The sequence below is a fragment of the Hypanus sabinus genome, chromosome 9, assembly GCF_030144855.1.
Source record: "Hypanus sabinus isolate sHypSab1 chromosome 9, sHypSab1.hap1, whole genome shotgun sequence".
NCBI lineage: Eukaryota > Metazoa > Chordata > Chondrichthyes > Myliobatiformes > Dasyatidae > Hypanus > Hypanus sabinus.
In genome coordinates, this window is record NC_082714.1 from 64,535,638 (window position 1) to 64,562,186 (window position 26,549).

At 42.5% G+C, this 26,549-nt stretch overlaps 1 protein-coding gene across 2 annotated transcripts in view; it reads right to left on the minus strand.

The window, feature by feature from the left end:
* Window positions 1–26,549, minus strand: part of tmem184a (transmembrane protein 184a) — a 90,688-nt gene that overhangs the window by 38,084 nt on the left and 26,055 nt on the right. For both annotated transcript variants that reach the window (XM_059979791.1, XM_059979790.1), the window contains exon 3: window positions 15,409–15,574. In XM_059979791.1, coding sequence (XP_059835774.1) covers window positions 15,409–15,574 — 166 coding nt within the window. The remainder of the gene's footprint in view (window positions 1–15,408; window positions 15,575–26,549) is intronic.

The following is a 26,549-nucleotide window of genomic DNA, read 5'->3' on the forward strand; positions in this document are numbered from 1 at the left end:
ATCTTGAGAGCTGAATCTGCCAGGCCCCTCAGCACAATCCTGTTCCAGCCTGATCTCACACTGATGTGCCAGTGGCCATGCACTCTAAGGAACTCCAGTGAGTCCACTCCTCATCCCTCTCTGGCCATCCAATGGACTCTGTATTTTCTGCAATACCAGAAATCATGATGCAGATGATTGCAGATGTATGCCAGTTCATTGCTGCCTGCTCTCAATGCGCCCCAGTCCAATTACTCCAAAAGATAGTGAAGCTGAGTTGCTCCTGCAGCCTCTACCTGTCTCCTGACTTCCATGGTCCCACCTTGCAATGGATTTCATCACAGGTCTATCTGCTTCTGATGGGGTCACAGTGATCACGATAGTGGTGGATGGTTCTCTAAGGTGGCCCAATTCATTGCCCTCACCAAACTCCCATTAACCACTGAGGTGGCAGACCTGGTTCTCCAACATGCATCCCTCACTGCATCCCTGCATCCTCAGGGCAGGGGTCCCCAACCTTTTTTGCACCGTGGACCAGTTTAATATTGACAATATTCTTGTGGACCGGCCAACCGGGGCGGGGGGGAGGGTGGTAGGGTTGTTAATCACGACCGGAATATAGTTGAAACTACAAGTTACTTATAAGTGGCTAATTAGTACACTCAATTTCATTTCTAAAAGGGTTTATCTAACAAATTTAATATTAAACACACAGCTCATATCTTCCTCGCATGAATATAGTGATAAAGTCAATTATAGGTCACTTATAAGTCAACAGCATCTTAACATTTTAAGTAACGTTTGGATATTAAACACACAGCGCATATTTTCCTCATATGAACATATAAAATCATTGCAACACACCAATATCGCTGAATTAGTGGGAGCCCTGGGCTTGTTTCCCTGCAACAAGACGGTCCTGTCGAGGGGTGATGGGAGACAGCGATACTCGAAGAGGGTTCCCTATGTACAGTCTATTCTGCAATTTAGTTTTCACTGCATTCATTGCAGAAAACCCTGCTTGCAGAGATATGATGTTGGAAATGGAAGCAACATTTTCAGTGCTTTCGTAGCTATCTCAGGATATTCAGCCTTGATTTTGATCCAGAATGCCAGCAGAGATGCTATGTCAAACATACTTTTCAGCCCACCATCATTTGCAAGCTCGAGGAGTTGATCTTCTTCCCACGCTGATATGGATGATTCACCGGGGACATTCACAAATGGGTCACAGACCCATTCCTTTGCACGTCTTGGGTCATTTGCGGTTGGGAAGTAATGCTTGAATTCTGTGGACAGCAAAGATAGGTGAAAGCGCACCAGCTGTGAGAAGGACAGTGCAGCCTCAGTCTCTCCCAAAATTCCAGCTGATGTTGGGAACATGTCAAATATGCCCCTGTCCACTCGCCGTCCCCACAGTCCCAGTTTGGCCTTGAAAGCAGACACTTTATTAGCCAACTTGAAGACAGTTGTCATTTTCCCCTGAAGTGACAAATTGAGTTCATTGAGCAGGTTGAAGATGTCACACAGATAAGCGAGTTTTGCTATCCACTCCTCGTCACTGAAGTGTGCTGCCAGTGATGACTTTTGTCCTGAAAGAAATTTCTGTAGTGGCTCTCTTAACTCAAAAACCCTGGCCAGGGCTCTCCCCCTCGATAGCCACCTGATGTCAGTGTGGTAGTGAAGGCATTTGTGCTCTGCATCCATTTCCTCGCAAAGCTGCTCAAACAGACATGAGTTAAGGGCTTTTACTTTGATGTGATTGATAACTTCAACATCGTCACTCAATACGCTGTTAAGATCAGGTGACATTTTTCGGCTAGCCAGCATTTCCTTGTGTGTGACACAGTGTGTAGACTGGCATTCAAGAGCAACCTCTTTGACTCAGGTAGTGAAACCAGCCAGCCGTCCAGTCATAGCTGCAGCCCTGTCTGTGCATATTCCAACACAGAATGACCAGTCCAGTTTGCCTGACATGTAGTCATTCAAAGACTTGAATAGTTCTGCCCCAGTTGTGTTAGTTGGCAGCGGCAGTGCACACAACATATCCTAGTGCAGAGCATCTTGAAATATATATCACACATAAACCAGCAGTATTGCCTTGTTGTCGACATTGGTAAACTTGTCGATCTGGATAGCATACCATGGTGCCTCGTTAAGTTGTTCCAACAGCTGTGCTTCGATGTCCTTTGCTATGTCATTGATTTTCCTTGAAACTGTGGTAGCTGAAAGAGAAACCTGTGCCATCTTGTTAGCTGCAGCTTCTCCCAACAGTTCACGGCACATGTCCTTGGCAGCAGGCAGAATCAATTCTTCACCAACAGTGAAAGGCTTCTTAGCCTTAGCAATACGGCTAGCCACTAGGTACGACACTCTCAGAGCAGCAACATTTGTGGGGGTGGTGGCTCTCAGCACTTGCTTCTGTCCTGCTTGCTCATGTTTTCTCCGCTCAAAAATCTCAACAAGTTTGTCTTTAAGTGCAGAGTGCTTGGACTCAAGGTGCCAAAGCAGTTTTGAGGGCTTCATTGTCTCATCAGACAGCCTGTCTCCACATATCACACACAGGAGGCTCGGAGCATGCGAGTCACCAGTTGCAATAAAGCCATATTTTATGTACAACTCGTCGTATTTTCTGTTGAAGGAAGCTTTCTTTTTTTCTGCAGTCTTGGCCTCAGCTGTCTCTGTGTTATCATCACCATTAGGCCTTTTATGTCCCCTACCACCTCTACCAAAGAAACTCTCAAGCGATGTTTGTTTTTTACTCATACCTTGCGTGCATTCAAGTTCAACAGTGGGCGTGACAGGGAATGAGGAAAGGTGCAGCTGACTCATATTGTTTTATATTGACAAATCATTTCATTTCTTCGCGGCCCAGTACTGGTCCATGGCCCAGTGTTTAGGGACCACTGCCTCAAGGCATTGTGGCGGAACAAGGCCCAAATTCATCTCCTACTTTTGCAATCCTTTTGTTCCCTCCTCTGCACCTCAGTGAGTTTGTCCTCTAGCACCTGCAGTCCAATAGGCAGTCAGAAAGAGCCAAACAGAAGTTTCTGTGATGCTTTGCCACCTTTAACCCTTCCACATGGAAGTTGTATCTGTCCAGTTCATTGGTCCCTTCAAGGTTTCTTATTACATCAATCTCCAACTGCTACCAACTCACACCTATCTTCCATGTAATCCAAGGACCATCGCTCAAACCATCTCAGCCTGCACCTCCAGAAACTAGGATGGTGGAAGGTGGTCCAGTGTACACGATCCATGGATTCACGTCATCGTGGATGAGGTGTGCAATACCTAGTCTACTGGGAAGAGTGTGGCCTGGAGGAGATGTCTTGGTGCCACCCAGTTTCATCTTGATCCATCACTCATCAAGCAGTTTCACTGGACACATCCAGATTACCCCAGGTAATTGAGTACTGACCTTGGAGTGATGGGTTCCCGTCAGGCAGGCACCTTTCAGTCTCCTCCCACCTAACAGCAGTCACCTTTCACCCATTTCCAAATCATTATAAACCCAGTTCTCATCCACAGTCCTCATTTACTCATTGAACCAGCCAGCCTCAACCAATTGCTCCTAGCCTTCAGTTATCTTGTTGCCTGTGGTGTTTAGTGGCCCTTGTCGCTTGTTATTTTCACAGTCTGTTATTAAAATTATCACTTATCCCTGAATCGCCTCCACTGCTCTGCTTCTGGGTCAAGCCTCCTCTACAACTTCTGACACCTTTAGAGTAGGTGTACAACAAATATCAGATGACATGAAGGTTGGAGGTGTTGCAAACAGTGTAGAAGGAAGTCATAGGTTATAACAGGATGTACTATGGACTGGATGCAGAGTTGGGCAAAGAAAGGGCTGATTAGAGTTCAATCCTGAAAAGTGCGAAATGATACTTGAAGGCAGTATACAAGATTAATGGCAGGATTCTTAGGAATGTGGGGGAATGGAAGGATTTTGGGATCCAAGTCCCTAGATTGCTCAAAGTTGCTATGCAAATTGATGAAGTAGTTAAGAAAGGATATTATGTGCCAGCCTTCATTAGCTTTGAGATTGAGTTTAAGAGCCAGGAGTTAATGTTACAGCTCTACTAATCTCTGGTTAGACTACACATGAGGCATTGTCTTCAGTTCTCGTCATTTCATTAAGTGGATTCTGGCTAACTGGGGCATCAGGTTAACCAGGCAGCCACTTATTTGGGATAGTTCTGAAAGAACAGAAATTAAGAAAATAGCCAGGATTCCCTTTGTTTATTTGGGACACGATACTGCTTATTTGGGACAGGTGACCATTATTGAACTGCTTCTGACTAGCGGCTATCACATGCACTTGTGCAGCTGATTAACACCACACTGCTTAGAGCACATCATTTTTTAAAATCGCGCCAGCTGCATGCGTTTGTGTTCAAAAAGCGGTGATTTTTGTCACTGACAGTCGGTGAGAAATAAGCAGTAAGACAATTCAGATTTTGCTCACTGAGGTTTCAAGCATTCAGGCTTACAAATCCAGAAAAGGCCATGAGTGAAAATGAACTACTTCAACAAGTTAGGAACGATGAAGAATTTGAAGGTATCGACAATCACCTTGAATGTTACAATTGAAATGAAGAATTGGAAGATGCAATTGTCAAAAGCATTCTCTGAAAGCAGTCCCTTATCTGGACTAGATGTCTGCACTGGTTTTGTTCATTTGTAGTTAATCAAAAGAACATGGCAGCATACTCTGGATGAATACAAAGTTTCATATTACTCTAATAGCATTGGTAGTGTTTTAATTTGTCCTTTATTTCATTTAAATATATAATTCATTCCTCTTTTAAATGGTAGAATTTTAAATAATTTTGAAACAATTTCCATGAAACTTCAGCTAATTGGACAGCTGTTTAATTGAGCCAAAATGTACTGGTCTCAACGTGTGCCAATTAACGAGAATCCACTGTATATGGAAGCTTTAGAGAGAGTGCAGAGGAGATTTACCAGGATGTTGCCTGGATTGGAGAATATTTCTTATGAGGATAAGTTGTGTGAGCTAGAGCTTTTCCCTTTGGAGTGATGGAGGAAGAGAAGTGACTTAATGGAGATGTGCAAGATTATGAGAGGATAGATGGAGTGAACAGCCAGCACCTTCTTCCCAGGGTGGCAGTAACCAATACCAGAGAAGATCCATTTAAGGTGAGTGGAATAAGATTTAGAGGGAATGTCAGAGGTAGGTTTTTATTTATATACTCAGAGAGAGAGTGTTGGGTGCCTGAAATGGACTGTCATGGATGGTGGTAGAGGCTGATACAATGAGATATTTGAAAGACTCTTAGGTAGGCATAAGGATGCAAGAAAAATGGAGAGTTATGTGCTTTGAGTAGGAAGGGATAGTGGAGTAGATTTATATTGGTTAGCACAACATTGTGGGCTGGAGGCCTGCACTCTGCTGTACTGTGCATGTCCTATTTCTGGTATTCTATGTTCAGAACAGTGCACATTTCTATAGAGAAAAGCTGCTGCCATTTGGTGGAATGTTCAAGAACCACAATACACAGTGTGCAGCAATGATCGGTCCGGATTTCCACAGGGTCTCTCAGTTCCAGATCTTATTACAACCTTGACATGAACTTAGAGCTAAATTCAGTGATGGACGAGAGTCATCTATAAGGTAAATTGCACTTGGTAATCAAGGCTGACAGCACAACACACTAGCTGAGACCAGTTTAGTTGCTCTAAATTTCCAGCATTTGCAGAATTTCTTGTGTTTATGACAGCACCATACACCCAAGCAAACTTTACCGCAAAGCAAAGCAAGGGCAACAAGCTACTGAAAACACCACCATCTCCACCCTTACCGGGAAATACAATCATCATTTGTCTGTCACTAGTGGCTTATGAAAGATACTGTAGACATGAGAATTTGCTAGATATTGACCACTTCCTCCATTTAGGGAAACAGAGATATTGATGAATTCTCCACAACCAACTGATCAAAACTGTTCACAGATCAAAACCTCAATTCCAGCCAAAGAGAATATTGTCCATCAGGTATCAATGAACACTGCCCTCTTCTATTTTTCAGAAGTATAGATTTCCAATTGCAGGCACTGCAAAGCCTGGAGAGTTATCACCAACACTCTCCCCCTCCCTCATCTGTCTATCATCCACCTCACGTGGATCCACCTATTGTCTGCCAGCTCTCACTCCACTCTATCCCCTCACCTTTTCACTCTGGTCATTTCCCCTCCATCTTTCAGTCCAGATGAAGGGTATCCAACTGAAATGTTTACTCACAAAATGCTGGAGGTACTCAACGTCAGGCAGCTCTATAGAGAGGAATAAATGGTTTATGGTCACCCCTCCGTCTTAGAGTATAGGATGGAGTATTGGAGTCAAGGCTGTTTATAGATGCTGCCAGTCCTGCTGATTCCTCCAGCAATTGGTATGTGCGTTTTCTCTGGATTTCCAGCATCTACAGAACCTCTTGTGTTCTGAAATGTCTACTGTCCATTTTCCTTTGCTGGCTTATCTGTTGAGATCCCCCAGTGTTTGTGTGCTGCTCCACTGTGTGTCTTGCAAACACTGGGGAAACACAGCAGGTCAGGCAGCAGATAGAGATTTTTAGCATCTGCAGTTTCTTCTGTCGGCAATGTCAGTGCCCTCTCCCTGTCCAACATCCCTAGCATCAAGGTGCTAACTACACTTAGCCAACTCCAAGGCCACGCAGCTCACTGGCCAACACCAAACTCCCACAAATGGGTCCTCTGAGCTCCATCTTGGCAGGAGATTTTCAGGACAAAGGACACATTTCAAAAACATTCTCAAAACCTCCTTAAAGAAAAATGAAACATTTTCACTGACACGTGGGAATCCTCGGATCATGATTGTTCTAAAAGGAGGCGCATCACTTGGGATGGCAATAGAAACCCTGAGCCCAGAAAATGGGGAAAAGAGGCCCAAGCACCCAGCTCATGCCTGGCTATGGCACAGTCCCTGATCCATTAGCCACCTCCGAGAAAATGGATATGAGGTTTGTAAGTCCTCCTCAGTCCCTAGCATGCTGAATAATTTAAGGCTGAATCACTGCAGAACACACATTTTCTACACTTGTACAGGTTACACCCAACACAAACCAGCTCTTCCAGCCTAGCAGGCCAGTGAAATAACGCCAATAGATGCACAATCGGAGTCTGTGGTTCCTGACTAAGTAACAGCCAGTTAATTCTTTGCTTACCATTCAGCAAATGCTGCCTGTACAAAGATGACATAAACCAGCAGCATTGCCCATATCTTTGTGTTGATCAAAATTAAAGCCAAAGGACTATTTGCATCAGAAGTAATTTGGAATGCAAATTGTAAATCATAGACAAGAGAAAGTCTGCAGATGCTGGAAATCTGAGCAACACACACAAAATGCTGGAGGAACTCAGCAGGCCAGGCAGCATCTGTGGAAAAAACTACAGTTGACATTTCGGGCCGAGGCCCTTTGGCAGAACTGGAGAAAAAAAGCTGAGGAGTAGATTTAAAAGGTGGGGGTAGGGGAGACAGAAATACCAGGTGATAGGTGAAACTTGGAAGGGGAGGGATGAAGCAAAAAGCGAGGAAGTTGGTGAGATGAGTGAGAGAGGGATAAGGGGATGGGTAATGAAGGGGGTTTGGGGGTATTATCGGAAGTTTGAGAAATCGATGTTCATGCCATCAGGTTGGAGGCTGCGCAAAATGGAATATAAGGTGTTGTTCCTCCAACCTAAGTGTGACCTCATCACGGCAGTGGAGGAGGCCGTGGATGGACATATCAGAATAGGAATGGGAAGTGGAACTGAAATGGGTAGCCACTGGAAGATCCCATTTGTTCTGGCAAACGGAGTGTAGATGCTCGGCGAAGGGTCTCCCAATCTACATTGGGCCTCACCAATGTACAGGAGGCCACACCAGGAGCACCGAACACAGTAAGTGACCCCAGCAGATTCACAGGTGAAGTCTCACCTGGAAGGACTGTTTCGGGCCCTGGATGGTAGAGAGGGATGAGGTGTAGGGGCAGGAGTAGGCACTTGCTCCACCTGGAACTTAGAACTCATAAAAGCAAAGATGTAGAGAGAAAGTTATAAGAACACATCAGGACTGAGTTTCTCACCTGGGGGAGGGGAATAATTGCACATCTCTACCACTTTCTCTGTCACCTTGTTTCACATGCCCACTACCTTCTGCATTAAGAAATTACCCCTCAGGCCCCTTTTAAATCTCGTGCCTCTAAGCTTAAACATGTTTTTTTCAATTCCCCTTTCCCCAGAAAAAGACTGTGTGCATTCACCTCCATGATTTCAGAGAGCTCCACATTGTCACCCCCTTTTGTCTCCTATACTCCAGGAATGACTTAGCTACCCAAACTCTCCCTATAACTCAGGCCCTCGAGACCTGGCAACATGCTAAAGGATGACAGAGATTGGATTAATTTATCCAAAATGCACTGGAAACACAAATATCAAACACAACGTGTAGCTGCCTATAAGGGAATGATAAACAAGTTTCAAAGATGCAGATCAGTAAGGGAAAAGAACACTACAAAGTTGGTATAAAGTATTTTATTAGGGTGTAATAAGTGATGAGGAAAAAGAAACTGAAAGATATTTAAAACATTATGTAAAATAATTGGTAAAGTAACAAGTCCCACACCCTTCTACTCAAAGATGCAAAGGATTAACAAAACAACAAGTCTAAAATTTTCCTTCTGACCTGTATTCTGCTAAAGTTATGATTCTAGTCTGAGGACAGAAATCCAATGATTTAGCTGACTGTTCACACTTATATAATCAAGAAAGTCCATGCTTCTTTTCTAATCTATGCGTACCAGTCAGCTGCAATTCTAAATTTTTTTTTTGTATTTATTGATGTATAGGGAGGATTTTATGCGGCCACTGAACTAGTCTCGATTGCTTATGAAAATCCTATCAGTTAAGAGATTACTATGCCAACCAAAATGATTTTTCTCAGCCTTGAGAAAGAAAGCAAGATATCACATTCTCTTAATGACTTACATCCGTGTACATAAGGTTTCATGGACCTCATGAATCAAGTGTTATTTATCTTTCTAACAGGCTTCCTCATAATGAAGACTGTGAATGGACAACTCCAAGTAACAGAAAACACAAAATGCTGGCAGAACTCAGCAGGCCAGACAGCATCTATGGGACAACGGAGGTCTGTGAATTGATACCCCTGCCCCCCCCCCCTTACCCCATCCCTATCTATAATTTTAGTCATGTTCTCTTTCTCTCTCTTTTCCCCCCTCACTATAATCTCCACCCAGCCCTACCTTTCTTTCTCTTTTATTTCCCATAATTCTCCACCTTCCCCCAGCCCATTTCCCTCCAGCTTATCACTTCCCAGCTCTCTACTTCATCCCTCCCCCCACTTCTTATCCCCCCTCAACCATCCCATGTTACTTCACTCCTGATGAAGGGTTTCGGCCCAAAACGTTGTCACTATCTCCTCCCATAGATGCTATCTGGCCTGCTGAGTTCTGCTAGCATTTTGTGTTTTTTATTTATTTCCAGCATCTGCAGATTCACTCATGTTGTCCAAGTAACAGAATCTGTTTATATGCCCCCCTCCCCCATTACACTGCCTATCAAGACAAGACGTGGAAAGTTGGAGAGGAACTTCACTGGGTTAATGCCTCAATAACCAGCATATAGTAGCATTTATACCCAGTGTGATGAAGCGCTTTGACAAGCTGGTGATGAAACATATCAACAGTAGATGCCATTTCATTGGCTCTTCACTCAGCCCTGGAACACCTGAACAGTGAAGATTCATGCATTAAGATGCTCTTCATTGACTAAAGCTCTGCATTCAACACCATCATCCCCTCAAAGCTCATCAGTAAACTCCAAGACTGAGGCCCGAATACCTCCTTGTGCAACTAGATCCACAAATTCCTCACTTGCAGACCCTAGTCAGTTCAGATTGGCAACATCTAATTCTGTATGCATGTCATCTCAAACTACTGCTGATGCACAGTGGAATATACAGACTGGTTGCTTCATGAACTGGAATAGAAACATCAAAGCCCTTGAACAGACAATTCTACAAAAGGTGAAGGACACAGCCCAGTACATCACATGCAAAGCCCACCCCACCATCCACAAATACAGGAAAGCAGGATCCATCAAAGACCCTCACCATCCAGACCATGTTGTCTTCTTGCTGTTGCCATCGGGAAGTACAGGAGCCTTAGGTCCCACACCATCAGGTTCAGGAACAGTTAGTACCCTTCAACCATCAGGCTCTTGAAGCAGAGTGGATAACTTTACTCACCCTGTCACTGAGGTCCCAACTGATTCCATAGCCTATGTACTCAATTTCAAGAATTATATGACTCCTCATCATTATTTATTGCTTACTTATATATTACATAGAAACAGAAATGTAGAAAACCTACAGCACAATACAGACCCTTTGGCCCACAATGCTGTGCCAAACATGTATTTACTTTAGAAATTACCTAGGGTTACTCATAGCCCTCTACTTTTCTAGGCTCCATGTACCTGTCCATGAGCCTCTTAAAAGACCCTAATGTTATCGTTTCTGCCTCCACCACTGTCGCCAGCAGCCCATTCCATGCATTTACCACTCGCTGTGTAAAAAACTTACCCATATTATTGTTATTATTATTTTGTTTTTCCTGTTAGTATTTGCACAATTTGCTGTCTGCTGTAGTTTATATTGTAGTTTTTCTATCTAAGTGTATGGTATTTCATTGATTCTATTGTGTTTCAAAGTATCTATTGTGAATGCCTACAAGAAAATGAATCTCAGGGTAATGTATCAAAGTTGAAAGCAAATTTATTATCAAAGTATATATATGCCACCATATACAACCCTGAGATCCATTTTCCTGTGGGTGTTCACAGTAGATGCAAAGAAACACAATTGAATCAATGAAAAACTGCACACAAGACAAAATCTGTGTGCAAAAGACAAACTGTGCAAATAAAAATAGAAATTAATTAATTAAATAAATAGATCGATAAAGCAATAAGTATCAAGAACATGAGATGAAGTGTCCTTGAAAGTGATTCCACAGGTTATGGGAACAGTTCAGAGTTGGGTGAGGGAAGTTATTCCTACTGGTTCAAAAGCCTGATGGTTGAGGGGTACTAACTGTTCCTGAACCTGATGGTGTGGGTCCTGAGGCTCCTGTACCTCCTTCCTGATGGCAACAGTGAGAAGAGAGCATGGCCTGGACGGTGGGGGTACTTGATAATGGATGCTGCTTTCCTGCAACAATAGTTCTTATAGATGCATTCAATCATGGGAAGGGCTTTATCTGTGATGGACTGGGCTGTATCCACTACTTTTTGTAGGATTTTCCAATGGTGTTTCCGTACCAGGTTATGATGTAACTAGTCATTATACTTTCCCCTGCACATCAATAGAAGTTTGTTAAAGTTTTAAATGTCATAGCGAACTTTGCAAGCTTCTAAGGAATTATAGGCACTGACATGCTTTCTTTGTAATGGCACATACACGGAGACGTATATGTATTTTGAGCTTTGATCATTTTCTAGGCCTTCATTTTACGTGTGCAACCTAGACCTCTGAGTACAAGCAAAATTCTGTAGATGCTGGAACTTTGAAATAAAAATAGAAAATGCAATGTCCTGTAAATGATTGTGCAGGGAGAAAACGAGAATAGGCAGATCCTATCTGATCCAGTCTGCCCTAACATGTGGCCCTTGTCCTATCCCCATGGCTGCACCACTCCCAACAAATAGTGTGACATCATTGTTGATACCAGAATAGGAATGGAAACCAAGTCTGAAATATCTTACTACCAGTCACATCGTAATCTTACTGACTTGAAATTATATTTAATAATTTCAGATAATTAGTCTTTCCAGTAGTTTAATTTCAGATTTTTAGCATTCAAAGCACAAGGCTTTGGTAATTTCAAATAAAGATTCTGCTTCCCATTTACACCTCCTTCAGCCTGACATCTCACATTTTTATTTCGCTCAGAACCAGTCGTTTTCACCTTAATTATCATGCTATTTGTTGTTTACTCTCTCCTGGTCCCCACATTCTCATAGGCATCAACTTTTGTTCCCTCCTCCATCCCCAATTTTCTACATCTTAAACACAAGGAAACCTGCAGATGCTGGAAATTCAAGCAACACACACAAAATGCTGGTGGAACACAGCAGGCCAGGCAGCATCTATAAGAAGAAGCACTGTTGACGTTTTGGGCCGACACCCTTCAAAACCTGTTTTATACGAGGAGTGTTTAATATGTTCGTGGCCTAAGGTAGGAGTCAATTTCAGAAAACCTAGCACATTTATTTTTCCTACATTTACACAGTTAGTCTAGCATACGGATCCCTTCTTTGCCGAACTTGGCGTCTTGGACCTCCAGAAGAGGTCCACTGCATGGGGTGATTGATAAGTTTGTGGCCTAAGGTAGAAGGAGATGAGTTATTAGCTTCAAGCTTTCTGCATTTTCACTGAGTTGAACTGCACTTGCATATAATGAGAGTGTCTTGGACCTCCAGGTGGTCCACAGCAGGGCTGATTGATAAGCTTGTAGCCTAAGGTTGAAGGAGATGAAGGATGAAGGATTTACATGAGTGAAAGTTTTGTTAATAACTCACCTCCTTCTACCATAGGCCAAGAACTTATCAATCACCTTTCATATTTAATTACTTTACTTTTATTGTCACCAAACAATTGATACTAGAGCGTACAATCATCACAATGATATTTGATTCTGCGCTTCACACTCCCTGAAGTACAAATCGAAGTAAATATAATAAAAATTTAAATTATAACTCATAATTAGAAAATAGAAAAGGGAAAGTAAGGTAGTGCAAGTCAGGTCCAGATATTTGGAAGGTACGGCCCAGATCCAGGTCAGGATCCATTCAGCAGTCTTATCACAGTTGGAAAGAAGCTGTTCCCAAATCTGGTCCTATGAATCTTCAAGCTCCTGAACCTTCTCCCGGAGCGAAGAGGGACAAAAAGTGTGTTGGCTGGGTGGGTTGTGTCCTTGATTATCCTGGCAGCACTGCTCCGACAGCGTGCAGTGTAGAGTGAGTCCAAGGATGGAAGATTGGTTTGTAATTTTCCCCATTTCTGATGAAATGGCAGTCAATGTTTCAAGTTGATAGTTCTCTTTCATTGACCGTGAATACTGTCCTGTATTAGATTAGCCAGATTTACTTCATTAACTCCATATCACATACATACAAGGGGAAAACATGAAAAGGCACATGACAGGAAATAGTCTTCACACTTCAGAGCATCCTAAACACTTCACAGTACATTGAAGTACATGTACTTGGTCATGTAATGCAAAGTTTACATACTATTGGTGGAAATATAGGAGGGCCAACAAGAAGTCCATCTAATAGAAATGTGTTGCACATAAACATTCTTTGATGATATGTTTTCAATTTCAAAATACTTCAACAAGAAAAAGTAGCTCACTTAGTTGGCACCCTTGCCATTCCCTAAACATATCCTTCTTTCACTATTAATACACTGTGGTTGTAGTGTATGGCATCCAAAGAAAGCACCATTACAACTTGCAAAGGCTTATCCAACAAACTCATGACCACCATCATCTAAGGTGGGAGAGGGTATAAAAACCCTATCATGACTTGGATGTGCCCTATACACTTCTATCTCCCATCAGAAAGCCCTTAAAGCTCTGCACTTCTTTCTCAACAAAGACTTAACCAGTTCCCTCCACCACCTGGTAGCACTGGTCCTCACCCTCAACAATTCCTCCTTCAGCTCCTCCCACTTTCTCTAAAGTCAAGGTGTAGCCATAGGCACCTGCCAGGACCCTAGCACGTCTGTCTGTTTGTTAGCCACGTGGACCAGTCCATATTCTGAGCCTTCTCCAGCTCTCTCTGCACTACATTCAAAGCTGCAGTGGTGCTGCTTCTTGCACCAATGATGAGCTTGTCAATTTCATCAACTTTGCCTCCAACTTCCATCCTGCCCTTAAGTGTACTTGGTCCATTTATGACAACTCTCTCCACTTACTCGATCTCTGTCTGCATCACTGGAAAGAAACGGTCTACCAACATCTTTTAAAAAACCCACCAATTCCCATAACAATCTTGATTATACCTCTTCCCACTGGGTCTCCTGTGAAAGTGCTATTTCCTTTTCTCAGTTCCTTCATCTCCACTGCAACTGTTCCTAAAATGAGGCTTTCCTTTCCAGGACATTGGAGATGTCCTTTTTTTTCCCCAAAGACCAGGGTTTCCTTTCCTTCCTCATTGATGCAGCCCTCACTCACATTTCCTCCATATCCCGGACATCTGCACTCACCCCACCTTCTCGCCAACTAACAGGGAGTTCCTCTTGCCCTGACCTACTATCCCACAAGCCTTGGCATCCAACCATATCTTTGTCTGCAACTTCCACCATCTTCAATGGGACTCTACCACTAAACACATCTGTACCTCCCTCCACCACTCTCTGTGGTTCCCTTCCAATTCATCCCTCCCCACTAATCTCCCTCCTGGCACTTATCCCCATAATGGCAAAAGTGCTACACCTGCCTATTCACCATCTTCCTTACCTCCATTCAGGACCCCAAAAAGCCCTTACAGGAGAGGCAACATTTCAGCCATGAATGTGTTAAGAGTCACCCACTATATCCAATGCTCCCGATTATGTGGTCTCTACGTTGGTGAGACCTGATGTAGATTGGGGGACTGCTTTGTCGAGCATCTCAGAACCACCCACAGAAAGCAGAATTTCCCAGTGGCCAACAATTTCAATTCCTATCCTCATTCCCATCTCAACACATCAGTCTATGGTCTCCTCTTCAGCCACAATGGGTCCACTCTCATTGCTTAAGGAGCAACAACTCCTTTCCCATCTATGTAGCCTCCAAGGTGATAGCATAAACACCAGTCATTTTCCCCCTCCCCCACCGTCTTCCTTATTTCCCCATTCTAGCCTCTTATATCTTCTCCTCACCTGCTTATCACTTCCCCCGGTACCCTCCTCCTTCCCTTTTTCCCCATGGTCCACTCTCCTCTCAATCAGATTTCTTCTTCTCTAGCCCTTTGCTTTTTCCACTTATCACCTCCTAGCTTCTTTCTTCATTTGCCCTCTGGCTTCACCTATACGTGTCTTCACACCTCCCCCAATCTTCTTATTTTGACTTCTAACCCTCTCCATCTAGTGGGTAGAAATTATATACATGGAATTTTGAAGGATTTCTAATTATCTTAATAAACACACACAAACTGCTGGAGGAATTGAGCAGCTCAGGCACCGCCTATGGAAATGAACAGTCAACATTTCAGGATGTGACCCTTCTTCAGAACTGGAAAGGGGGAAGAAGCTAGAACAATTGTAAATTGTAATAAAAGTTCAAATGGTCTAAGAGATAAGAAACAAAAAACACAGATTCCTGGAACAATGATATTTGCTCACCTTCATAACAATCTCGTATGGAGTCAAAGTAAACGTAGTACTGATCATTGCTGATTAATAGCAGACTAAGCCAGGAGTCGAAGGAGTAGATAGGAACAATGAAAAGGATTCGGAGAATATATCGCTGCTCATTGGGCCTGTTGTAGTGTCGGAGATGCAGGTAAATCTGTCAAGAGGTAGTAATTAAAGAAGCAATATAAGCCAAAAGATTATACGACACACCTTAAATTAAAATTATTCTACCAAAACAGTGTTGTTAACTCATCAAAGCACTGAAGCTTTCTGGTGTTTCTGTCTGCTAATTTTGACGAGCTGAAATATCACATCCTTCAGTCACTAACAGCTTACAACTCCTTTTTGCAGACCACCCAGTGTCTTGGATGGATATTTTCACCGCCAGCTTGGGACAGGGAAATAGACTAACCCTTTACCCGTGATGGACACCCATAGATGATCCTGTGTTCCTGCAAAGATTGAAAGCTAATTTGCATTTAAACTGAAAGGCAAACTCATTGCCAAGCAGTTATTTTGGGAAGTAGTTTTTACATAAGCAATTAAAACAATGAGATGCTAGCTTTGTGTGGATCATTGCAGACGGCAAAGATCAGAAGGCAGGTCAGGAACTTTTATCCAGAGAGTTTATAGGGAACAGTAAACTCATTACCTAAATGTGTGGTAGATGTAAAAACACTCATTCCCATAAAACATACTTGGATGAGGCACAATTAGCCATAACTGCAACTATAAGGGACCTTGGTATATCTGCACCAGGACCTTTACAGCTTTGGGCTAATTATCTACAAACAGATATATTTACCAGAAAAGGAGTTTAATGACAATTCACCAGACATAGAAACATAGAAAATAGGTGCAGGAGTAGGCCATTGGGCCCTTCGAGCCTGCACCACCATTCAGTCTGATCATGGCTGATCATCCAACTCAGAACCCTGTACCTGCTTTCTCTCCATACCCCCGATCCCTTTAGTCACAAGGGCCATATCTAACTTCCTCTTAAATATAGCCAATGAACCGGCCTCAACTTTTTCCTGTGGCAGAGGATTCCACAGATTCACCACTCTCTGTGTGAAGAAGTTTTTCCTCATCTCGGTCCTAAAAGGCTTCCCCTTTATCCATAAACTGTGACCCCTCGTTCTGGACTTGCCCAAAATCGGAAACAATCTTCCTGCATCTAGCCTGTCCAATCCCTTTAGAATTGTATACATTTCAATAAGATCTCCCCTCAATCTTCTAAATCAGACTATGAATCATCCTTTCTAGGATGATGTGTTGGTTGTATTGATGAGAAATCGTGTTGATTAGGAATGGATTCTCTAGAGTGAGAGGAAATCTCATTGAAACTTACAAATGTCTTAAAGGAAAAGCAAACACAATCTGTTTGAGGAACTCAGTGGAGGCAGAAGGATTGTCAACATTTTGGGTCAAGACTCTGCACCAGGTCTGAGAGCATAGAGCAGAGGCAAGTGATGGTTAGGGGTGAAGCAGGAGATGGCAGGTGATGGGTGGAATCAGGTGAAAATGGGCAGATAGAACCAGGAGAGGTGGAAGACAAGTCACAATCTTGATGAGTGATTGAGCAAGTGTGAAGGTCACATGGCCTAATTCCCAACCTATTTGTTATGAGTACATTGGCAGAGGCCAAGAACTGAAATGGGATTATGCTGGACATCTGCTTCAAGCAGCTATGGACATGATTGTTCAATGGATAAAATTTCTTTATTCTGTTCTCTCATTAATAGTACTTTCTGCACCTCTTCAGAATACAAAACATTAAACACTTAGTGAACCAGAGGGAGTTTTAGGAGTATTTGTTTTATGCAGAGATGCAGAATTAGGTCATCGAAATGTAATGGAATTAGATTCAGTAGAAATTCCAAAAAAGCAACTTGTTAGGAACATGTACTGGTAAGTTTTTAAAAAATCATGTGGACAGGTTTGTATATTGTAGAACATGCAAAACAAGGTTTTCCATTGTATTGAAGCATCTGTAACAATATTAATTAATTACCAGCTTCTGCATCAGACTGATCATGAAAATTCTTATTAAGCAAAGTGCATGATTGCAACATGGTTTAAATCAGAGTGGCATAGTTACATTGGAGCTAATGCAGCTATCTCACTATTCTGGGATTATGCATTCAATCTTAACCTTGGGTGTTGTCTGTTTGGAGAGTACACCTTCTCTTTTTGACCACATAGGATCCCCCCCGGGAATGCTTTCAAGATGTGAACTGTTTGATACCCCACCATTGCAAGTGTCTACATGATATGCTGTCTCTGGGAAACAGCATCTGTCACAAAGATCCCCCCCATATCAACCATCAGTCAGGGTGTACAGGATCCTGAAATCCTTCACCACCATGTTCAAGAACAGCCATTTCCCTTCAACCATTCACATCTTGAACCAACCTGCACAACCCCTAATTACCATTTCAGTAGAGATATATTCTGACTACATTGTACTACAACAGACATACTATTGTTTTCTTTCTTGCATAATTTACATTAAATTTATGTTTTTCTTGTGAATGTTGCAGCTCTAATGCCATGTTCCTGTGATGTTGTTACAATTAAGTTTTTCCATTGCACCTGTGCACATATATACTTGTGCATATGACAATACGCTCGCCTTTTTTGGCTAACACGGGTCGTTGGTAGGAACATCATGAGTTCTTGCTGTGGGTATGTGTCAGGGAATAGGTTGCAGGAAAATCGGTGAGAGAATGAAAAATAAAATATTTTGTGACATATACCAGTGATATTAAACATAATTCTGATTCTGTTTCTGAAAGCGATGAGTTGTTTTGATAGCCAGCATTGATTCAGTGGGCTGAACAGCTTCTTTCTATTAACTCATTTTTTTACACATCTAAGTTAATGATGTTATAAAATTATGTGCCACAGAAACATGTTTAGAAGCAGCAGTTCAATTAATAAAGCTGTTGTTTCTAATAGTTCCCAAGCTGAAATCAATTTGGTACCCAGGACAAGGAGCAACCACATTCCCCTCACACCAGGCACAGCTGCCTCCAGGTGACAGATGACACAATCTGACCTGAAGTGCAAACCTCATCAGAAGCATGGCAATCGATGCAAAGCACAAATCCCCAGTGAGCACAGTCCCATAAGTTACTGATTTTAAAAAATAAATCAAAGGCAACTATGAAGCCACAGGAACACCTCATTAATGCCATCTTGAAGATTCAGCTAGAAATTACTACTTCATTAATATAAATAGGTGCACTGTTCTGTTCCAAATGATTACAGAATAAGTACAAAGGAGCAGGTAATTAAGTGAAAATTAGTCAATTTATCTCAGTTTTAAATCCTTCCTATAATCAACCTTTTTAGATGGCGGTGCTCTCCCAAACCTGTTCATTCCCTATCATCAGAGATTGTGCTTTAATTTATCTGTCTTTCCCCTCCCCCCTCTCCTCCCCCCTTATTTCAGCAAAGAAATAGGCCGCTTGGCCCACCATGATCGTGCTTATCATCAAACACTCATCCTAATCCAATTTCAGGCATACCCACTGATTTGACCAAGTTTTGATCGATTACCAAACACTGTTTAATAAATATTCCATGAAATGCCAAAATATAAGTACCATATTTGGAGTGATATGTAAAAAAGAAAATTTTACATAAAGCAGTAGAGCACAAGAACAGGCCCTTTGTTCTGCAGAAATTAATACCTTTTACTTACATAATGCCCATATCCCTCCATCGGGTCCAGATGGTCTGCATCCGAGGGTTCTAAAAGAGGTGGCTCAGGAAATTGCGGATGCATTGGTAATCATTTTCCAATGTTCCTTAGATTCAGGATCAGTTCCTGAAGATTGGAGAGTGGCTTATGTTATCCCACTTTTCAAGAAGGGAGGGAAGGAGAAAACGGAGAACTATCGCCCTGTTAGCCTAACGTCAGTCGTGGGGAAGATGCTTGAGTCCATTATTAAGGATGAAATAGTGGCACATCTTGATGCTAGAAATAGGATTAGGCTGAGCCAGCATGGATTTACCAAGGGCAAATCATGCTTGACTAATCTGTTGGAGTTTTTTGAGGATGTAACAAGGATGTTAGACGAGGGTAAGCCAGTGGATGTTGTGTACCTAGATTTTCACAAGGCATTCGATAAGGTGCCACATAGGAGATTGGTGAGTAAAATCAGAGCTCATGGCATTGGGGGCAGGGTTTCAACATGGATAGAAAACTGGTTGGCAGATAGAAAGCAAAGGGTAGCAGTGAATGGGTGTTTCTCGGACTGGCTGGAGGTGACTAGTGGGGTACCACAGGGCTCTGTATTGGGACCACAGCTCTTTACGATTTATGTCAACGATTTAGATGAGGGCATTGAAAACTATATCAGCAAGTTTGCTGACGATACTAAACTGGGTGGCAGTGTGACATGCGAAGAGGACGTTAGGAGAATACAGGGAGACTTGGATAGGCTGGGTGAGTGGGCAGATACTTGGCAGATGTCATTCAATGTGAATAAATGTGAAGTTATCCACTTTGGAAGCAGGAACAAGAGGGCAGAGTATTGTCTGAACGGTGTAGAGTTAGGTAAGGGAGAAATGCAAAGAGACCTAGGAGTTCTAGTTCACCAGTCAATGAAGGTGAATGAGCAAGTGCAACAGGCAGTGAAGAGGGCAAATGGAATGTTGGCCTTTGTTACAAGGGGAATTGAGTACAAGAGCAAGGATGTCCTTTTGCATTTGTACAGGGCCCTGGTGAGACCACACCTGGAATATTATGTACAGTTTTGGTCTCCAGGTTTAAGGAAGGACATTCTGGCAATTGCGGAAGTGCAGCGTAGATTCACTAGGTTGATTCCTGGGATGGCAGGGCTGTCTTACGCAGAGAGATTGGAGAGATTGGGCTTGTACACGCTGGAATTGAGGAGATTGAGAGGGGATTTGATTGAAACGTTTAAGATAATTAAAGGATTTGATAGGATTGAGGCAGGAAATATGTTCCAGATGTTGGGAGAGTCCAGTACCAGAGGGCATGGATTAAGAATAAGAGGTCAGTTATTTAAAACAGAGTTGAGGAAGAGCTTCTTCTCCCAGAGAGTTGTGGAGGTGTGGAATGCACTGCCTCGGAAGACGGTGGAGGCCAATTCTCTGGATGCTTTCAAGAAGGAGCTAGATAGATATCTGATGGATAGGGGAATCAAGGGATATGGGGACAAGGCAGGGACTGGGTATTGATAGTGAATGATCAGCCATGATCTCAGAATGGTGGTGCAGACCCTCGAGGGGCCGAATGGTCTACTTCTGCACCTTTTGTCTATTGTCTATTGTCTATTCTCAAAAATTTATGTTATATCTAAGATCTCAAAAACACTTCTATCATATTTGCTAAATCACCACACCAGCAGAGCAGTCCAGACAGTCACCACTGCGTAAAAAACTTTTCCCATACACTTCCTTTGAAAGTGTCCCTTTTTACCTTAAATGCACAACCTCTAGTACTAGACATTTCAATCCCAGAGACAAAAAATGACTATCTTGCCTCTCATAATCTTATAAACATCTATCAGATCTCTCCTCAGCCTCTGCTGCTTCAAAAATAAATCCAAATTTGTCTAACCTTTACTCATAGTACATGCCCTTTAGTCCAGACAGCATGCAAGGAAACCAATTCTGTACACTCACCAAAGCCTCCACATCTTACCTATAATGGGGCAACCAGAACTGAATGCAATACATTAGATGTGGCCTAGCCTGAGTTCTATAAACCTGCAACATAACTTCCCAACTCTTGAACTCGAGCTCTGCCTTCAAACACACCCACCAACCTGACCTCTGGTAATAAATCCCACATATTCACCACCTCTGGCAAAATAAATTTCTTCACATCTGTTTTAAATGGATGCCCCTCTATCCTGAGGCAGTGCTCCTTTGTCCGAGACTCCCCTCCATGGTAAACATCCTTTCTACATCTACTCAGTACAGGCCTTTCAACATTTGAAAGGTTTCAATAAGATCCCCCCTCATCCATCTAAATTCCAGTGAATACAGACACAGAGCTATCAAACATTCTTCATATGTTAACCCTTTCATTCTCAGAATCTTTGTGAACATCCTCTGAGCCCTCTCCAATGCCAGCTCACCCTCTGTTAAATGAGGAGCTCAAAACTGTTCACAATTCTTGCAGTGAGGCCTCACCAGTGCCTTAAAAAGCCTCAGCATTGCATTCCTGAACGTGTATTCTAGATCTCTTGGAACGAATGCTAACATTGCATTTGACTTTGTCACCACTGACTCTATCTGCAAGTTAACCTTTAAGGTGTTCTGCACAAGGATTCCCAACTCCCTTTGCATCTCAGATGTTTGGATTTTTCTGCCCGTTTAGAAAACAGTCTGCACATTTATTTCTACCTCCAAAGTGCATGACCATGCATTTTCCAATATTGTATTTCATTTGCCACTCTCTTGCCCATTCTCTGAATCTGTCTAAATCCTACTGCAGCCTGCCTGTTTCCTCAACACCACCTGCCCCTCCACAAATCTTCATATCATCTGCAAACCTAGCAAAAAAGCCATCTATTCAATCATCTATAACAACTGATATACAACATAAAAGAAACACCCCAATACCGACCTCTGCGGAATACCACTAATCACTGACAGCCAACCAGAAAAGCATCCTTTTATTCCCACTCGCTGTCTCCTACCAATCAGCCAATGCTCTAACCACGTTAGTAACTTTCCTGTAATACCATGGGCTCTTTACTTGGTTTGCAGCCTCCTGTGCGACACCTTGTCAAAGGCCTTCTGAAAATTCAATTATACAACACCTACTGCATCCCCTTTATCTATCCTACATGTAATTTCCTCAAAGAATTCCAATAGATTCGCCAGCAGGATATTCCCTAAAGGAAGCCATGCTGACTTTGTCCAATCTTGTCCTGTGTCACCAAATACTCCATAACCTCATCCTTTTAACAATTGACTCCAACATCTTCCCAGCTACTGAGATCAGGCTAACTGGTCTATAATTTCCTTTCTGCTGCCTTCCTTCTTTCTCAAAGAGTAGAGTGACATTTGCAATTTTCCAGTCCTCCGGCACCATGCAAGAGTCCAATGATTTTTGAAAGATCATTATTACTGTCCCCACAATCTTTACCTCTACCTCCTTCAGAACCCTAGGGTGCAGTTCATGTGGTCCGAATGACTTGTATGCCCTTGGGTCTCTCAGCTTTTTGAGCACCTTCTCCCTTGTAAGAGTACTGTAACTGCACCTACTTCTCTTCTCTCACACCCTTCAACATCAGACACACCACAGTGAAGACTGATGCAAAATACTCATTTAGTTCATCTGCCATCTCCTTGGCACCCATTATTATTTTTCTGGCCCCATTTTCTAGTGGTCCTATATCCACCGTCATCTCTTTTTTTTTACATACTTGTAAAAAGCTTTTAAAATCCACCTTGATATTGTTTGCTAGCTTAATAGTGAGACACTTGGCAGTATGGAGGATCAGAGAGATCTTGGGGTCCATGTCTATAGGATACTCAAAGCTGCTGTGCAGGTTGACAGTGTTATTAAGAAAGCAAATGGTGTGTTGGCCTTCATCAACCATGGGATTGAGTTCGGCCGTGAGGTAATGTTAAAGCTGAACAAGACCTCAATTAAACCCCACTTGGAGTTCTGTGTTCAGTTCTGGTTACCTCACTACAGGAAAAATATGGATACTATAGAGACTACAGAGAAGATTTACAAGGATGTTGACTGCATTGGAGAGCATGCCCTATGAAAACAGGTTGAGTGAACGTGGCCTTTTTTCTTATAAGTGATGGAGGATGAGAGGTGGCCTGATAGAGGCATTAATCGTGTGGATAGCCAGAGGCTTTTTCCCAGGGCTGAAACGGCTGACGTGAGGGGAATAGTTTTAAGGTGCTTGGAAGAAGGTACAAGGGGGATGTCAGAGGTACGTTTTTCACACAGAGAGTGGTGGGTGCGTGGAGTCAACTGCCAGCGATGATGGTAGCGGCAGATACAATAGGGTCTTTTAAGAGGCTCTTAGATAGCTATATGGAGCTTAGAAAAAATAGAGGGAGATGCAGTAGTGAAATTCTAGGCAGTTTCTAAACTAGATTACAAGGCTGGCACAACATTGTGGGCTGAAGGGCTTGTAATGTGCTGTAAATTTCTGTTCTCTCTTCCCACTAATTTTTGCTTTGTTGGATGTCCTCTCTTTTGCTTTCACATTAGCTTTGACTTCCCTTGTCAACCATGGTTGTACTATTTTGTCATTTGAGTATTTCCAATACAGCTGATCCCAAGTAGGCTCAACAACAAACTGTTCTAAAAAACCCATCTTGTGGGCATTCGATAAACTTACTCTCTTGAGATCCATTTCCAACCTGATTTTCCCAATCGATCTGCATGTTAAAATCTCCCATGACTATCATAACATTGCCTTTTGACACACCTTTTCTATTTTCTGTTGTAATCTGTGGTCCACATCTTAGTAACTGTTGGGAGGCCTGTATACAACTGCCATAAGGGTCCTTTAACACTTACAGTTTCTTAACTCACCGCACAAGGATCCAACATCTTCTGATCCTATGTCACATCTTTCTACTGATTTGATGCCATTCTTTACCAGTACAGCTATGCTACCCCCTCTGCCTACATTCCTATCCCTCCAATATAACATATAACCTTGGACATTCAGCTCCCAACTGCACTATCCTACAGACATGATACAATGATGGCCACAACATCATACCTGACAATCTGTCATAGTGCAACAAGACCATCCACCTTATTTCTTATACTCCGTGCTTTGAGATATGACATTTTGAGTACTTTATTTGCTACCCTTTTTGATTCTGCATCCCTCATACATTGATAATCACTCTGCTGGTTGCAATTATGTCCTATCATCTGCCTGCCCTTCCTGACAGTCTGACTGCACACTATCTTTGCTTGTTTACCATCTGTCCCATCCTGACTCCCTTTACTCCAGTTCCCACCTCACTGTCAAATTAGTTTGTTCACACCCCCCAAAAGCTCTAACTAAGTTGCCCATGAGAATATTGATGCCCCTTGGGTTCAGGTGCAACCCATCATTTTTGAACAGGTCATACCTCCTCCAGAAGAGAACCCAATGATCCAAGAATCTGAAGCCCTGCCCCCTGCACCTGATTCTCAGCCATGCTTTAATTGCCATATCACCCTGTTTCTACCCTAACTGGTGCATGGCACAGGCAGCAATCCAGAAATTACTTCTTGGGAAGTCCTGTTTCTCAGCTTTCTGCCTAGCTCTCTAAATTTTCTTTTCAGGACTTCTTTGCTTTTCCTTCTTATGCCATTGGTACCAATATGTACCAAGACATCTGACTGCTCTTCCTCCTTCTCCAAAATGCAGGCGATGCGATCAGAGACATCTGGCCCTGGCACCTGGAAGGCAACATCACTGCATCAGCTGTAGGTATTCTTTTTAGCAATTTCTGCATGTTTTGGCAATCTTCTACACTATCCACAGAACCACCAATCTTTGTATCGTCTGCAAACTTACTAACCCACCCATCCATATTTGCATTCAAGTCATTTATATCTATCACAAACAGCAAAGGTCCAATACAGATCGCTGCAGAGTCGCACTAATCTAATGGACCTCCAGACAGAATACGTCCCTGACTTCCATGGGAAAGCCTGCATCCAAGCGGACAAGTCACCGTGCATCTGATACCTCTTACTCTTCTGAATGAGCCTAACATGAGGGAATTTCATGGTGGTTGGCTAGTCAAATAATTGGCCTTGTCATCCAGATTAGGGTGGTCCAAGGTTAGGCTCCCAATTAACACTCATTGAACTAATCACAAATTCAAAAGTGGTTCAGTACCAAAGTTAGGTAAAAAGGAGGAGTGAACACAGGTAGTTACTCAGCTTCCCCTTACCAATGGGGGTTTTCTGGAATTTATTCACGAATGTTGGGAAAAAAAATCTGTAGTCATTGAGGAATAAATCAAGTGGGCATGTCATGGGAAAAAGTTGGAAAGTTTCGAGGCATGGGTAAATGCCATAAATCATAAATTGACATAAATCAAGGATATTTAGCATGGATGTTAATGGAAGTTTATATCTGACAAAATTGTTTTTTTAAGTAAGAAGGTAGGGTATAGCTCTTTATACAAAATATGTGAATTTTAGCAATATGTTTGACAATGTTCCTCGTGGCAATTCAAAAATAGGCATGAGATCCATGGGAAAGTGGAAGGCTGGATTAGTAGAAGAAAGCAAAAGGTGTGAGTTGATGGGAATTCCAATGAGGGCAAGGCTAGGCTCAGCCGGTTATTTCAGACAGACAGTAAATTAGCAGAATAGAACATTGATAGAGAAAATTAAAGAAAGTGGTATTACTGTAAAGTGATGTTGGGATAAAAATATCAGGCACGATCTTGTTAAATGGGGGAGCCCTTGCGAAAGGTCAAGTGGCCTAGCTCAGTTTCTATTTCTATAGTTTTATCTTTGTACAGACTAACTTCCTTTTATCTTTGTTCATCCCGCCTGACCCTGGCTGTGTCCTTACACGTGGACAATTACAATGTCATTTTCTGTCCGCTGAGGATTTGGATGAACCTGAAACATCAGTTTTGTTTTCCTCTTTTCAGAAGCTGCATCACTGCTCAGTACTTTGTATTTTCTGCTTTCATGTGAGATAATCAGCACGTGCATTGCCATGTTTTGCCTCGTTGTTGGATACCCTTACATTAAGTCAACTTATGATCTCCCTTCAAGTACCTGGGGCTGCTGCAAAAACCATCAATGTGCACAAAGATTTAAATTTTCTGTTTCCTTATGCTACATAAACCTACATTTTAATGTTTCGTGAAGACAAAAAGCTGTTGACAATGCTTCCCTCTGAAGCAAGTGTCCATACCCCAAAAGATACAACTAGAAGTAAGTGAGCAGCACTTACAGTAGTTTCAGGCAACACAAACAGAAAGGAACATACACCAGGGTTCCCAACATGGGTCCAAAGATCCCTCAGTTCATGGTAGGAGGTCCATAGCGTAAAATAGGTTAGGAATCTCTGACATAAAGCGATTTGTTTAAAGAAACCTCTTCATGATGGAAAGTAATCAGTTAACTCAGCCCGGTCTCTGTC